This window comes from Magnolia sinica, chromosome 16 (genome assembly GCF_029962835.1).
Source record: "Magnolia sinica isolate HGM2019 chromosome 16, MsV1, whole genome shotgun sequence".
Taxonomy (NCBI): Eukaryota; Viridiplantae; Streptophyta; class Magnoliopsida; order Magnoliales; family Magnoliaceae; genus Magnolia; species Magnolia sinica.
In genome coordinates, this window is record NC_080588.1 from 39,221,386 (window position 1) to 39,239,202 (window position 17,817).

General features: G+C 38.2%; 1 protein-coding gene across 2 annotated transcripts in view; it reads right to left on the bottom strand.

The window, feature by feature from the left end:
- LOC131228724 (histone-lysine N-methyltransferase CLF) overlaps positions 1-12,784 on the bottom strand; it is a 65,040-nt gene extending 52,256 nt beyond the window's left edge. For both annotated transcript variants that reach the window (XM_058224575.1, XM_058224574.1), the window contains exons 1-3: positions 12,454-12,784; positions 9,280-9,381; positions 8,861-9,189 (exon numbers count right to left, since the gene is read on the bottom strand). In XM_058224575.1, the coding sequence (XP_058080558.1) occupies positions 8,861-9,189; positions 9,280-9,381; positions 12,454-12,516 (494 nt within the window). In that variant the 5' untranslated portion in view covers positions 12,517-12,784. The remainder of the gene's footprint in view (positions 1-8,860; positions 9,190-9,279; positions 9,382-12,453) is intronic.
- Positions 12,785-17,817: the final 5,033 nt, after the last annotated feature.

Consider the following 17,817-nt stretch of genomic DNA (forward strand, 5'->3'; position numbering starts at 1 on the left):
TTCAACAGAAGTCTGCATTCAAGGCTTCTCCTCACTCTCGGGCACCTACAAAGCAGCCAGGTATGTCTGTCATCACTAATCACGCACCAGAGTCTCAACCTTCCACATGCTGAACCATTGATTCAGGCACATCCGATCTCATGACTAGTAAGAAAGAAGGTTTCATTTCCTACTTTCTCATTTCTAGTGATATGGAACTTATCGATGGGTCTCTCTTAAGTGAAACTGGGACAAGAGTGTATCAGCTTTCTTCATCATTGTTGTTATCCTCAGTTATTGACGTCCCTACCTTTCCTTCTAATGTGCTAGCTATTAGTTACCTAAAAAAGCAGTAGTACTGCAGCGTAACTTTTTATCCTTCTCATTGTGTTATCCAAAACTTAACAATGGGAAGACGATTGGTAGTAGTCACGAAGATAATGGATTGTACTTGTTCAACAAAGGAAACATCTCACTATTGTTTCTGACTCTGAGTTATCGATTAGTAATAAAGAACGAGCATATATGTGACATACTCACCTTGGCCAATTACCATTCAAGTTTCTTCCATTGTTATCCCCAAATAGATTTATCATTCCAAGTGATTCAATACTTCGATGAGAAACTTTCTAAACTAGCAAATAAAAGTTATCATTCCTAGTGATTCAAAACTTCCAATGTGAAACATGTTAAGTGCAACATTGTGAAGCAGTTAACTGAGTGCACTCGTGGTAAGAATAAGGACCAGTCTGCAGAAATGGTTACCCCCAGTCCTCTTACTCGTTGATCGCATCCACTCATATGTCCACCTTGCCTGATTTACCTATTATATTATGCAAAGAAAAATGATCATGTAATTCCTGCCCCATCAGTAATTTTCGTTTGTTACAAATCTCCTTTTACTTCCTTTTGCGCATATATTTCCACTCTTCCATTCAGTTCCTACCTTGGTTGCTAATGCCCTGCTAATCCACAATGGAAAGCAGCAATGACGGAAGAGATGAAAGTCTTGGAGCAACAAAGAACTTGAAATGTGGTTGACTTGATAGAAGGAAAACATGTGGTACGCCGCCAATGGGTCGATACTCTAAAAAATAAAGAAGATGGTTCGATCGAAAGATCCAAAGTCTTCTTGTAGCTAAAATGTTCATTCCACAAAATGATATTGATTTTAGGAATAGTTTCATCATGTTGTAAGATAAATTTAGTATTAGTTCTCCGAGTAGCTGCTAACAGCTAATGGCCATTACATCAGTTAGACATGAAGTATGCTCTTCTTCATGATGGTCTTCAAGAGGAAGTATATGGGGCATTGCCACCCAGTTTCTAGACTCAAGGGAAGAAGGCGGAGATTGCAAGTTAAAGAAATAAACTTACCAATTGAAGTAATTACCTCAAACCTAGTTTGACAAGTTCAATGCTGCCATTTCTCATATTAGATTCCAACAAAGTACATCAGACCATTCTATGTTTCAAAAAAGGGCCCACAGCTCTACCACCATCTTGGTTGTCTACATCAATGATATTATCCTTATTGGTGATATTGATCAGGAGATACGTGATGTTAAATACTTCCTTGTGGCTGTTCTTGATATCAAAGATCTTGGTCCCTTGGAATAATTCCTTGAAATTGAAGTTGTGAGATCTAAACTCTATGTCCTTCATATTCTTATGATACAGGCATGTTAGGAGCTAGACTGTTTGAGTCTCCCATTGAGGTTAATCATCACCTCAAAGATCGACTGTCTCAAGCTCTCAGTGATCTGGGACTCAATCAACATGTGGGCAAACTCACTGAATGATTACTCGCACAGATATTGCATATGCTGTTAATGTGACAAGTCAATTTATGCGTGGTCCATGCTCACATCATCTTGAGGCAGTCTATTGCATACTTCACCATCTGAAATCGGCTTCAAGAAAAAGGATCACTACATTTTAATCATGGCCATCTAAGTCTAGTGACTATTAAGATGCAAAATGTGTTGGGTTGGTGAATGAAGGATTGACCGGTGGTTGTTGTACATTTGAAAGTGGCAATCTGGTTACTGAGTGTTATAGTATATATGGACCTGCCATGGGGCCCTGGTTTGGGCTGTGGACCTTTGGACCTATTAGTTTTATTCTATTTCTTAAGTTTTTGCCCGCTTCCAATTTTGCCCTTTTACTTGGGGGTATTTTATGTAATTTGCATATTTTGTCTTATAAATACAATAGGGCTGGACGTCCAACCCTACTGGTCTTTCCTTCACACGGTATCAGAGCCTAGGGTTTCTTTCTTTGTTCCTTCGAAGCATATTTCTCTCTTCTTTTTCTTCTTCTTTTATACATATATTTCATCTTGTTTTGAGGGTTGTGGGTGTTTTTTACCCACTGATCTTATTTGATTCGAGAGGTGGAAACTTGTGGCTGGAGATTTTTGAAGGTTTTTGAGATTTGTGGCGCAGTTCAAATTGCAGTTGAAGTTTTTTTTTTTTAAGGCTTGAGACTTGCAGCTTTTTTTTAGATTTGAGAGAAGATTTTGCTGGACAATATTGTACAATCAAGGATCTGAATATTTTTTCAGATTTTTTATAAACTAGTTGGCGGTTGCAGTTTTTTGCTGGAAGTTTGTGTTTGCAGGACTTTTGAGGCAGTTTTTTCCTCAAGAATTGTTGAAATCTGTTTGCAATGATAAGGTTTTTTATGTTCATTGTTGTTTGGACAGATTTTAATGTCCAAATTTATTGAAATCTACGTAAGGTAACCTGTAATCCTTATCTTTCAAATTTATTAATCCATCCGTAAGATGTTCCCTCTCTCTTCTTGATTTTTTGTGAATTGGGATTTGACTATTATTTTGACCTTTGTTTTGATCCATATTGTATGGATTCATGGCCTCTTCATTAAAGTCTGAGACAGTTTAATCAATCAACTTTTAGATGGAGAGATTTATTGTTCATTCTGAAAATCCTAAGTTCATATTACAACCTATAAACTTAAGTCCAATAATTATCATCAACAATCAAAAGTAGTTGAGATGTTTATTGGAGGAAAACAGAAGTTAGATTACATAGATGGCAGTATACCGGAACCTGCAAAGTCAGCTCCTTATGGAGATTGAAAATCAAATAAGCTACTTGTCATGTCATAAGGAGCTTGAAAATCAAATAACCTACTCTTCATGTCTTGGCTTCTGAATTCTATGGAACCAGAAGTTAGTAAAGGCCTCTTCTTATTATCTACTGCCCGTGAGATTTGGTTGACTGCTCATAAATTGTATACCAATCAAAATAACAAGGCTCAGATTTACAATATTTATCAATAGATCGGGACTTTGAGACATGGGGAGCATTCAGTTTTTTATTATTATGATCAGATGTGTGGTTTGTGGCAAGAATTATCTTTCTGGGATGATCTCCAACTTGCTTGCACCACCGATGCAGAGGCATATAAACGAAGTATTAAGAGAAAGAGGATATTTAAGTTATTAGCGGGTCTTAGTTCTGAGTTTGATCATGTACGGGCTCAAATTCTTAGTTCACCTACAAACCTGCTCTACCTTCCTTAAATAGTGTATATGCTTTGCTCTTAAGAGATGAGAGGCGTGATGCAGCTATGGGACCTACCATGGTTGAGAAATCTACTCTTGTGACCAGGTTTAGAAATTTTGATAATGTTGGTAGGAGGTAGAGCTACTAGATGAGGAGGTCAAGATGCAAGTTGTGGGCGGGTCGTGGTGCAGACCGTTTGCGTGCTATTGTGGTTGATATGGCTATATTATTGATCATTGATTGGTATTTCATGGTAGACCACCTCAAGGCCGTTCCGCTAATTCAACTACTACATATGATAAAAACTTTCCAAGTACTGTTGGAGAAATACCTCCATTGGCAAAATCACCAAGGGTTCAACCAGTTGGCGATGTGGTCCATCATTCAAAAAGTGACTATGATGCTTTACTAAGGGACGCCACCCAAAATAAGACCTCTCCATCTACATCTTTGTCTCAAAAAGGAAATGCCTTCGCTGCTTTTCACACTGCTTCTGAGTCCAGTCCTTGCATAACTAATTCAGGCACTACTGATCATATGACAAGTACAGTTGTTTCTTTCTCTTCGTTTACCTCAAATCCTCATTTAGGCAATGTGAAGTTAACAGATGGTACATTGACACATATCAAGGGAAAGGGTATTGTTTCAACTTCACCATTGGTATCCTTGTCTTCTCCCTTATTGGTCCCTAATATTACTTCTAATCTATTTTCTATGAGTCGGATCACAAAGGATCTAAATTGTAGTGTGACAATTGTATCTTTCAGAATTTGGAGACGAAGTTGTTTGTTGGTGAACTTAAAAAGTATGAGTCATACATTCTTCATTCAAATTATTCAAGTCAATTTAGTGTCTTATTATTATTTTTATTTTTAAAAAAAAAAAGAGGATCTTTATCTTTGGTATTGTCATTTTGATCATCCTTCTAATTCAGTCCTATAGTCTTAGTTGCATTGGTTTGTTGAGTCTAATGATGTCAAGAAGTATTTTTTCGTTGGTTCATCCTAATGTATGAGGGCAGATTCCAACTGATTCTAATGGATTTAAATGCCTTGTCTCCTTCATTGATGATGCTTCTCATATGACATGGACTTATTTGATGAAAAATAGAAATAAGGTTGGTTCAATATTCAAAGTGTTTCATGCTTGGGTTAAAAATCAATTTAATATAAATATTGGAAGTTTGGAACCCCTCATACTGATAATATGAAGGAATAACATTCTCATTCTATGTTGTCTTATCTTTAAGAGTATGATATAAATTCTCAAACCATTTGTGCATATACCCCCAACAAATGGTATTGATGAAAGAAATAATAGACATCTTCTAAAAATTGCTCGTGTTCTTCTCATCGGTATGTCTGTGACCAAGTATCTTTGGTCAGATGTTGTCCTTACTACATGTTCTTGACTCTGATCCAATTCTTTTTGGAAAAAGGCATGTTCTGCACTCAATGATGTTACAAATAAAGTGGTTCCTGATTTTTGGGCAAATATACTTGGTTTGAAGCTGTATGAAAGAAGGTATGTACGAACAGAAGTCTTCTCACAGTCCACCACAGGGCATTCTCCTTTAAATCCAGGTATTGATTGTATTCCTACTCTCTTGCCCATTTATTCTGATCAATATTTAGATTTGTCTCTTGATTCACCAATTACTATTAGAAAAGCTAGGAGACAATATTGCCCATCCTATTCAAACTTTGTTTCCTATCATTCTGTCTCCTTAACACAAGTCATTTGTTTCCACTCTTGAGTGCTCTTTTTCTACTATTCCTAAAATTTATAAAGAGGCCCTAACTTCTTTATGGAGTGAAGCTATGGAGGAGGAGATGGATGCTCTTGAGAAAAATCATACACGGGAGATGACTATTTGACCTTTCGAGAAGATTCCAATGGATTGTCATTGGGTATATGCTCTTAAATACCACACTGATTATAGTGTAGCTAGATATAAAGCCGGTCTAATAGCTTAAGGGTTTACACAAACATAAAGTGAAGATTACTTTGAAACTTTTGCTCATCTTGCTAAGATGAACGCAATTCATGTTATCATTTCTCTTGTTGTTAATCTTTTTTTTTTTTACAACACGGTCTCCCCACCCCCTTTTGAGGTGAGACCATTCCTTGCGGATGCACATTAATCTAAATTGACCATTGCACCAGTTTAATAGTAAGAATGCCTTCTTAAATAAAGATTTGACTGAGAAAATTTATATTCTTCCACCTAATCTTACTCAAAAAGGGAAGGAAAATAAGGTATATTGCCTTAAAAAAGTGATATATGGTTTGAAGCAACCCCCCCAAGCTTGGTTTTACAAATTTAGTAGAGCCTTGATTGGTAATGGATTTACTCGTACTTAGTTAGACCACTCAGTGTTCGTTAAGCGCCGTGTGCAAGGCATTATCATTATCAATGTGTATGTGGATGATATTATTGTTATAGGTGATGATGGTAGTGGCCATTTCTGGCTTGAGGCTCTATCTGAGCAAGGTTTTTAACATCAAGGATTTGGGGCTGCTCAAATATTTTCTTGGCATTGAAGTCTCCCGTTCAAAGAAGAGTATTGTTTTATCTCAGTGAAAATATGCTCTTGATCTTTTGCCTTCAACTACTAATCTTGGTGTCAAACCTTTTTATTTCCCATTAGTACTTAATAAGAAACTTCAGGCTAATGATGAGGAGCTTCTTGATAATCTTCGCATGTATCAGCACCCGGTTGGTCGGTTGATATATTCAACGATTACTTGTCTTGACCTATCTCATGTTGTCAATCTAGTAAGCCAGTTTATGCATGCACCTCACTCCAGTCATCTACAAGCAGTTCGTCGCATACTTCGCCACAGCAATTCTTCTCCATGACGTGGCATTTTATTTAATTGTCATAATCATCTGAATATTTAGGATTATTCATATGCAAACTGGGTAGGATCTCCTAATGATCATCATTCTATGATAGGGTATCATACTATTTTTGGAGTAAATCTTGTTACAAGAAAGACTTGAAACAAATTGTTGCTATAAGATCTAGTGTTGAGGATGAACATTGAGCTATGGCAAATACTACATGTGAAATCTTGTGGTTGAAAATATTTGTTGCTGAGTTAGGATTTCTGGTGACTACTCCTATGCCCATGTACTGTGACAATCTAGTTGTAATTCATATCGCTTCCAATCCCCTTTTTCACAACCGCAAAAAAATATTGAAATCGGTTGTCATTTTATTCATGAAAAGGTTATTGCTGGCATTATTTCTACTCCTTTTGTCAGGCCTACAAATAAACTTACCGATATCTTCAATAAGGCCCTTTTAATTAAGTGGGAAGATGTATTCAAGACCAGTTGGGCGTGATTGATATCTATGCCTCTGCTTAAAGGGGGGGGGGGGATATATCAGCCTGCCATGCGCCCTTGGTTTAGACTATGGCCTTTGGGACTATTCGGCCGTTTATGTTATTTCTTAAGTTTTTTCCTGTTTCCAATTTTACCCTTTTAATTATGGGTATTTTATGTCATTTGCGTCTTGTCTTATAAATACAATTGGGTTGGACATCCATTCCAACCCCACTGATCTTTCCTTTATTTCAAAGCTTTTCTACTTCACACAGAAAAAAGTAAGAAGCAGAATGTTGTAGCACGTTTTTCTGCTAAAGTTGAATATCGGACAATGCTCATGCTACATGCGAGCATATATCGCTTCATTTGGGAAATGGAAATTTAATGCTTTCACTCACATTCCTTTACACCAACAACCAAGTTGCTACTCATAATGTTAATCTTGTTTTTCATTAAAGAACAAAGCAAGTTGAAGTCGGTTCACTTTGTATTTTGTAACAAAGAAAGGTTGTTTCAAAATTGTTGACCACCAAGGTATTTTAAAATGATTACATAACGGTTATTACAAAATGGTAATAATGGGAACCATTACACGTTATGGGGCAGTAATGGCCGACGGATGGACCAATAAATCTGGTAGGACTCTAATAATTTTTTTGATTAATTGTCCAATTGAGACAATGTTCTTGAAGTTCGTACGACAGATTACTTGTCTAAATTACTAGATAGTGTAGTTAAGGAAAAATGGACACCTTGATCCTAGACAATTCAAGTCTCAATCCACAAGAAAAGAGGGCTAGATACATACAATAATTCACCATCATTTTAAAAATGTTGGTAACTCATCTCCTCACATTTGGGACTCATGTACAACTATTTATAGCACCCTATTTATATCTCTAAAATCACAGCAATCAAGAAATTCTAATTTCTAACCATCCAATTGACGGCTATCAAATAGTGGCCTGAAGCAAAATAGTTAGTGGACCAATTCCAAAGGCAATATCATGTGCTAAATACCATGTTCTCAATGTAACTTTTAGGTTGTTCTCCATGAAGTTGGGTTGGGGATTTGGAAGGTTTGGATTGGCATAAAACAATGCCATGTGTATGGTTGAAGTGTCATCCCCGTTTTTAAAATGGAAGTGTGAATTGTTGTAAGATAGTTCATAGGAAGAAATTTTTAAAGCCACCTGCTTCACCTCTCCTCTTTCCCACCATTTGCATATTTGTTTACTCATGTGCAATACCGGGTCCTTTTTTTTTTCTTTTTTTTTTGGCCGGGGGGGGCGGGGGGCGGCGGCGTTGAGAGGATAGTATGCAGTCCATTATGTGAACTTCACATACAACACCGTCACTAAATTCTCTCACCTTTGCATAGCAATATGCACATATACTCTTTTTCTAAAGGCCATATGCATCCATATATGGTTTGTTAATGTTGTCTTATTTCTTAATGTTAATCATTCATGTTAACAGGCATATTTTTAACACGACAAAAATAAACACAATTGGTGAACGTGCTCATCAATCCAAGTTAACCATAAGGGAAAGCCGGAGTTAATAGGTTCTCTCTGGTAGGTGGAAAATCTTTGTAGTTGTAGTCCTAGGTTAACTCTTTGAAATTTCCCCTAGTACAGCTTTTGCTCATTGAAGAAGTTGCTTAATCACCAATAGTGATAAAGAGATCTATAAATGTTTGGTGACTATAACATTATAACATATGCTTTAAAATACATACAAGGCCTTCAAGCCCTATTGGAGGATGCTTTTTTTTCTGTGAACGAAGATAAGTATGATGCCTGCAACAATGGTGTACATATACATGGATAATCCATTTAGGCATGAAATGAACAAATGACTATATGTAATTATGCAACATTATACACAACATCAATCACATATCCGAACACGTGAAGAAAGATGCCAACACATGGACCAAAAACTAATACATCCATACTGACATGAATATGCTCAATATATGCAAAATTGATTGGCCATTTTAATGTACCTATCCAAAAAGATCCATGTAGTATAAGGAGGCAATTTTTGCACTTCTTGGAGCTTGATTGGACGAACAATATTCTTTCCTCCAAAACTGCTCCCTAAAAGAACTGTTGATGAGGACTGCAGACTGTCTTCTTGGCTGCTACAGTTATCCTTTTCTCCATTACTTAAATCAAGACCATTTAGCATACAAAGTGCATCTTCTTGCCTTTTTGTCAACAGATCAGTTGTTGTATCATTATTGCTGCCTGCAGTGCTTCTTCTTACCTCTGACTGATTGTAAGCATGGTTTGTGATACTATGGAGCTTTTGTTTGTTTTCTTCAATTTTTTTCTGTTAAAAAAAAAAGGTCCAAATGGTTATGGGTCATAAGCAGAAACATACTAGCTGAAATAGCACAATTAAGCAAACATAAGAATGCACCTTTATAAGAATGCAACGATCAGCAGAAAATTGTTTCTTTAGAGAATCAATAACTGATGAAATGTCCCTACATAATTGACTTGCTTCATGCACTCCAGTCATCTGTCGCAAAAAGACAAGCGCACATCATTTACTAAAGGCAACAGAAAGTACTACAAAGAATACAAGAGTAGAGAATAATAATAACAATAAGAAAGGATTTTGAACAGAACCAAATACCTAAAAAGAACTCAAGCACAACCGCACGAGAAAGATTTGCCTACACTCATTAACATATATTTTTCTAAACTTGTATAGAAATTTCAAAGGTAAATGGAAGAAATTCAGATTTTCTCATTTTCTTCCATTTTACACCTTGAAAATCAAATTTCATGCGTGAAATCCAGTTCATTGCATTAAAGCAATATGCATAGACATGCATTTCAACTTGTCTTGTTACTAATCTATTGAAAAAAATTAACAAACAAAATCACATTCTTGTCACCTTTCAGGTTGAAGCCCAATTTCCTCTCCTGTTTTGATTTTCCACTAAATTTGTGTTTTGCCGCTAAACAACTAACATGGAGTTGCAAAACACACCTACAAACAAAATCCCTAAAAAAATTAAGCAAATTGATGTTTTTTTTTTTTCAATTATCATTGAATTACATTGCCAGGTTGCATCAAGTTGGCAGCCGGTGTCAAACGTATGCCATACATCCATCATGAATCCCAAAGTTATGGTCCTTGAAAAAATGGAATGGCAGAACAGGATTCAAGTAGATGACCACAATTACTTGGTCTAAGCTTACATGATAATTATTGCTGAATTACATTATTATCATCAAAACTTGCAGACGTCACAATGTCGATCACTACTTTGCATTAGACAACTGGTCGTGCGCCATTATATCGCCATATATCGGACAATATATTCCGGCCATATTTCGCATCCCAAAACCAGCAATAGCGAAACATCGGCTAATATTTTGGCCAATAGCACCAACATTTAGAACCCTGCTTATGGCAAGGTTGTAAAGAGTAAAAGAAAATCCACCTTCTGACATGGAAAGATGTTCTCCTTTCTCAAAATGTTGGTAAGCAAGGATCAAAGATCTCAAACCTAGGAATCAAGCTCTAATGGGTAAATGGTTGCTTGGAACATGAGATGGTAGCTTCTAGAAGAAAATAGGCCTAAATATGGGGTTCATAATGGAGGTTGGTTTACTCGAACCTCTTTGCTTTATAGGACCTCCAAAATTTGGAAGGTTGTGATCAACAGAGTACGGAAATTTATGGAAGGGTGTCTTATGAGGAGGGTGATGGTACGAGAGTGATATTTCAGGAAGATGCCCGCAAAGGAGACTCTCCTATCTACTACGAATACCCAAGGTTATATAGTCTCAGCTAATCAGCATGCACCGATTGCTCAGTGATTCAATGCACAGATTGGCAACATGGTGTGGTCTCCACATTTTAGCATGAACACCAAGGAGGCTAAGACCCTGGGTTTGTTGCCCTTGCCAACCACATCAACGGTTTTCGCCCTTCGTCAATTGCAGACAGTTGGTGCTATAAGATGGACCCACCTATATGAATCGTGGTGAAATCTTTTACAATCACCTTTCACCAATTCCATGGTTGGCTCCCATCCTTCGGTGAGTTGCATATGGCATTTCTCATGCCCTCCTAGGGCCATTGCTTTAGGATGGCTTGTCGCCAAAAAGAGATTCCCACAACAGATCATTTGAGAAAAAGAAGTATGTTGATCGACTAAAAGGAATATGGGGCCCACAATTGAGAAGATCTGGATTGACATGTATGTTCATACAACACTTTGCCTAAAGGTTTGTATCGGTAGCATTCAGATTTTAATTTATAGAATTGGGTCAAATGGTTCAATTATCCAAATTATTAATGATGGGCCTCATTATGGATGGCCCATGCACCAAAAACCTAGACAAAAAAAATATCCAAACCCATACGTAGCCCACAAATGGGTGTTTAAGAAAGAAATACATCAACGGTTCACATTCAATAAAATTAATTTTTTTTAAAAAAAAAAAAGCTGAATACTCTCTATCTATAATCTTCCAATCTGGGGATTTTCGGGGTGTGCGCTATCCATGGTGATGCTTGTGCTATCAATGGCTTGTATCATTGAACCATGGACCCCACTTGTACAGACTGAAAACCTGAATTTACCATACAAAATCCTAGCACAACCAGTGTATAACACCTCTATATGCATCCCACATGTACCACAGACGTGTTGCAAACTCTCCCTTGTGGTCCAAGGTATTCACCATTACAAAACAGACTTTTTTTTTCTTTTTTGAAAAAAAAAAACTGTATCAGCCCCATAATGATTTCAGGCCTTTATTTCCATAATGGCTGTTTACAATACCGTCTTTTAATATATTGTTGTGATCTGGCAAACCCACATTGCAGTGTGGTGCTCTTTTAATGAGTCAAAATTCAACAGCGATTTCATGAACTTGTTAAGGGTAGAAAAAGAAAGTATCTGGGAAACCCAAAAGGCCAAACATTCTGCAAGGAAAAAAAAATGCGGGATTGGTAATTGGAACCGACTCTTGACTGGGGAAAAAAAAAAAAAACATCCTTTATTTTACCATTTTATCAGAAGGATGGGTGCATTTATCACAACGGGTGCATCAGAATGTTCATGGAATCCACAAGAAGCTATTTCTGAGATACATTATCATTAACGAAATACATGACATTGAGAAGGAAAATAAAACAGAGAAAAACTTTGATACTCTGGCAAATTCTGATGGACGACAAAAAGGAGCATAGAAATTACTTAAACTGTCCAAAATATGGGTCCCAGTTTAGATGAATCACAGACCAAAAATTACGGCCATTTGGTTCTCTGACAATCGAATGGGCCGACATTCATTGGATGGCTAAAAATGAAATATGTCCAACAGTCCTATTTCAACAAACGAGTGTCCACAAATCAATCGGATTCGCAAAACCGTGAGTGAGCGACAATGAGCTCCAGAATTTAGTCCGTACAAAATGAGTTAACCGAGGGGCTGAGTATCGAGTGTCATACGCAGCCGGAGTATCAAAAAGGGCCTCAACGTGCCCCATCTCGAGCAGATGACTCGTGAGAAGGGCAATGCCGAAGGAAAGTTGAAGGGTTTGGAGAGTAGGGACGAATGTACGTACCTGAATGTCCTTAGACGGCTCAGATCTGCTTGTCGGAGCACAAAGTGGGGGCCTGGATGCCATATCGGATCCGGGTTGTGAGAGTATAGCTCTGTAATGGGAATGCAGGAAGAGGAGCGGGTCGGAGAGAGGGAGAGAAGAAAGGGCGTCGGGTATTCAAACCCTAGAAGAGGCTCTCGTGGCACGCGACGCCGCTCATCTGTCAGAGCGTTTTTTTTGTTTTTTTTTTTAAACTAAAAGAAAAGAAACGCGTTGAATGCGTGCGAGAAAAAGGCCCCAGCGCGGCGTTGTTGGTAAATTGGTGGGAAGGCGGCCCTTTTTGAAATCTCCCTTTGAAACTCTTGCCAGCCTGATGGATATGATACACAGGCGCCCATGATACCTGAAATACGGATAATTCAAATTAGACCGTCTGATTTGTGGGTCCCAGTTTGGATGTACCATGTAACAAAACTTAAGCTTTTTTTAATCAGTTAAACTATCCAATTGATCCACAATTATTGGATGTTAAAATTGAAAATATCAAACGGTCCTATTTCAATGGGAGATGCGCTCATGGGCTAATGGGATACTGTGGGCCCACGTCAACCTTCAATCTAGTCCAGCTGCCCATCGTATTCTCCCCTCATTCTGACCGCAAAAGGCTTAGGTGATCCACAACGCAGGGAACAGTGTAATGTCATGCCATATATCATTAATTTCACTTTTTGTGGCTCTCATGGGTTTTACAATGGTATGATTTTTATGTGTCGTTATGCAAATAGTTTTCGTCTGATGAATGGATTAGATGGAATGTAAACAACAAGGTGGGCCCTTCGAAAGTAGGAAAGGTTTCATTGGTTGGTTGTCCCATCCCAACTGCTCCTTATGTCGTGGCCCACCTGATTTTCAATTCAGGCTGATTTTTGGTCTCACACACTGGAATTGAAGTTAACATCTAATGGACGGGGTGGATCTGATGCAGAGGTGATGTGAGCCCCACAGTATCCCAGTACCACCACATGTCCTGACCGTGCCGGTACCATACGAGAGCGCACCTCTTTCGCAGCAAACAAGTACCCACCAATCAGCAATCAGGGGTTAGGATTGTTCGACCAAGTTTATTTTGGGAGTATTCGAGTTGGAGACAGTGGGTCCCACAATTTCGTCAGTTTGTTGTGAGTTTAATGTTTGCCACATGTACAGTTCCCGAGTTCTTGAGCGTATGTGTCATCTACAACCAGAGTATCAGTAACTCCCCGACCATGTACACCTACTCTACTCCTACTTCTGCGACTGCACTGCAACACGCTGCTGTACGGGCCAGCAGGGCATGTGCGTCACATCGCAACCGTGAAAAATATGGGCCCCATCCGTTTGGATTGTCTGATCAAGGCCATGTACTAATGAAAGTAAAACCAGTCCGTTTGTTGTTTTTGGAGAGATATTTTATGGCCTGCCCGATATTTTAACGTCTTTGAGACTTATTATAGAAGATTTAAGCTCCGTGACTCGTCTGATGCACATTCGGATGTCATACGCAAGTGACAGGTTGGCACGTATATCCGCGTGTAGAAGTGCGTGGAGGGGTAGGAGCATGTGAGGTTGGCGAACGTCTCCTTTCATATCCGAGTTTTTTGCTACTGTACGACCCCCTTATGGCACATGTGCCTTTCTAAGCCCACTTATTCTTACCTTCCAAAAATAAGCCCATGCTGTATGGACAGCTTTTCACAAGTCGAAAATGCCCCTACTTTTAATAAACACACCTTTGAAAGGTGTCAGCTGCATCTTCTTTTGAAATTGAGTTTTTTCTTCTTTCCTCTCTCTAATCTTTCATCCTAGTCGAAGAATCTTATTTTCTGATTACTTCTCCCCCTTCGTGATTGTCCACCTTAGCAGTAAAACCCTCCTTTTACTATTTTCTTCTTTCTCCTTTTGTCCACCCTAAGAGTAAAAGTCTCATTTTCAATATACCTTTATCTGGTCGAGAATACACACCCCACACATGTCATTTTTCACTTTTGTGAACTGAAGATTGGACGAAAATGGTCACCCATCTAAGAAGTTTCGAACGACAGGTATATTGGAAACCCTGCTTTCTTTTAGTGGACCCCACTGTATATTGTGCTATATATGCATACGGTCCGCAATCCACTTTCTTTGTTTTTAAACATCGAATGGTATGACATGTCCCGATAAATGAGCAAATTCAATGCTCAAATGGCCCACATTGAGGGTTTTTGAAACAAAGAACGAAATGAGATGTGAAACTAAACGAAGACCGAGTGAAAGACACCGAGCACCGACTGAGTTAATAGACCGAGGACCCACTGAGTTAAATTGACCCCGAACTGAGTTAAAATGACCGCGAATTGAGTTAAATTGACCACGAACTGAGTTAAAATGATTGTGAACTACATTAAAATGACCCCGAACTGAGTTAAAATAATCGTGAACTGAGTTAAAATGACCATGAACTGAGTTTAAATGACTGCAAAGTGAATGGAATTGACTAAGGACTAAGTGAAATTCGACTCACAACTACAAGAAACATATAACTCACTTCACGGTCAATTTAGGCGATTCCCCTTCACTTCACGGTCAATTCCATGCATTTCACGGTCAATTCCCTTCACTTCACGGTCATTTCCATTCATTTCACAGTCAATTCCCTTCATGGTCAATTCCATGCATTTCACGGTCAATTCCCTTCACTTCACAGTCATTTCCATTCATTTCACGGTCAATTCCCTTCATTTCATGATCAATTTCGTGCATTTCACGGTTAATTCTGGCGATTCCCCTTCCCTTCACGGTCATTTCCATTCATTTCACGGTCAATTCCCTTCACTTCACGGTTAATTCCATGCATTTCACAGTCAATTCCAGTGATTCCCCTTCACTTCACAGTCAATTCCATGCATTTCACGGTCAGTTCCCTTCACTTCACGGTCATTTCCATGCATTTCATGGTCAATTCCGACGATTCCTCTTTACTTCACAGTCAATTCCATGCATTTCATGGTCGATTCACTTCACTTCATGGTCATTTCCATTCATTTCACGATCAATTCCCTTCACTTCACGATCAATTCCATGCATTTCACTGTTAATTCCCTTCACTTCACAGTCAATTTCAGTCCTCAATCAACTTCACTCATGGTCAATTTCATGACGTTCTTGGGCCAAAATGCAACATATAACTCGAAAAATTCACCGATAACTAAGTGAAATTGGCCGCAGACTTGTGAAATGTCACCTATGAGTCGACCACTTTGACTTAGAATTCATCAAAATGGCCGATAACTACTTAAATGGACATCTTTTTGACCGACAACCTTGTATAAATTTACCGACAACTTCATGAAATTGACTGATAAATGAGTGAAATATGTTCAAAACTTGTGAAAATTCACGTGTAAGTCTTGTACTTTCATTTGGAATTTGCCAAAAATTGATCGCCAACTTGGCAAACTCACACTATACTTTATAATTTTTCACCACAAGAAGTCAACTTTCACATTATGCTTCATTAATATATTGAATGTTATCGTTGATATAATTTTCAATTCATCCTTGCAGATGACAAACCCTTGCGTAAAGGATTTGGCGAGTCGGCCACCATCCTTTCATACAGATATTCATTTTCATGGTGGTTTGATAGCATGAAGAGTGGTTTGGAGAAGAATGACATTAGATTAAATATATTTAGGTAGACTCCACTCTTATTTTTATTGTACATCCCATCATTTAGGTTTATAGGAGCATTTTTTCACTCACTTATTGAAAGATATAAAGGTAATCTCGTATTCGAGATACAGGGGAACCGTGTAAAATTTTTCAATATGGACTTCACCCTAATAATAGGGCTAAAGACTAGTGACCTCTCCATACCCAATATTCATCATTCAAAGAAATCAATAAGAGAGAGATACTTCAAAGAATATCCTATCATAAAGAAACATGTACAGGAGGTGTGCAATAAGATAGTTGATAGCAATAAGCATGAAGATATCATGAAGTTAGCCCTAATATTATGTATAGAGTTGTTTGTTAGGAGAACCGACACGAATATTATGTTCTATACAGAGTATATCGACCTTGTGGACTCATTTAAAGACTTTAATATCTACCCTTGGGGTAGTTTGGCCTTTCAGACGTGACGGAAGGGATCGAGGGTGTCCTGATGGCATCGCATGAGCTTCAATACAATGTCACCGACTGCATATTTCCCCTACAAGTAATGATTCTTTCCTTGTCTATTTTTATTTATAGTTTATACGAAACTATATTTATTTAAGATTATCTTGCTATTTCATTATAACAGATATGGGCCCCTGAGAGAGAACCGGCACTCCGAGAATGTATCATTTCATATTTCCCTTCCAAATTTCAAGATTCATACAATATTAGAGATGGAAGGCTTGGAAGTATAAGAAGATTCATCAAATATTAGAGAGTGAAGATATAAGTCAATTTCTAAGAAGCTAAGTGGTCACTCGTTGAACTATATATATGTTTCTGTACATGAACATGAATGGTGTTCTCTTACACACTGAGATAGTTCTTATCCTAGAACCCACTATCGAGGAGCTGGAGATAGAAGCCGTTCGTTTGGTTCGTGATAAATATGACATAAGATGTCATAAAAGTCTTCTTTTATGTTGATATTTTATATTTACTTTGACATGTTACATATTTGATACATACATTACTTCATTTTGTAGGGACAGGGACAAAGAGAAGAAGAGGGATATGAAGAGAGTGGTGATGAGGGAGAGGGAGAGGGAGCGGGATTGTAATTGACCGGGGAGTCGAAGGAGGAGCTGGAGGTGGAGAGGCTTTAGTTGGAGAGAGATAGGGAAGAGATGAAGTAAAAGGAAAAACAATTCGATGAGAGGAAACGCATGCTAAAAGAGAGAGAATAATTGATGGAGAGGGAGAGAAAAGTAGTACTCAAGGAGATGGAACTAATGCTAAAAGAGAAAAAAACCTTAAGGTTAGAGAAAGAAAAGTTGAATGAGAGAGCGGTTTTGAAGATGGAGAGGAAAATGCTAATGAGGGAGAAGGAAGAATTGAGGATCGAGAATGAGGTATTGAAGAATGAGAAAGAAGAGTTGGGGGAGGGTAAGGTGGAGTTAAAGAAGCAGATGGAGATGTTTGTTATAGAGAAGACGCAGTTTTGGAAGGAGGAGTTAGAGAATGAGAAGGAAGAGTTTGAGAAAGACGATGAGGAATTAGAAGGTAGGGAACAGAGAGGTGGATGTTCAACACTTGGATGCGTTAGACGTTGATATATGTGAGAAATCACTTCGATCCACTCCAGTCTATAGGAGGAGAACTAAAAGGGTGGTGAAGCTGTCTGTCTACAAGCGTTCTCCA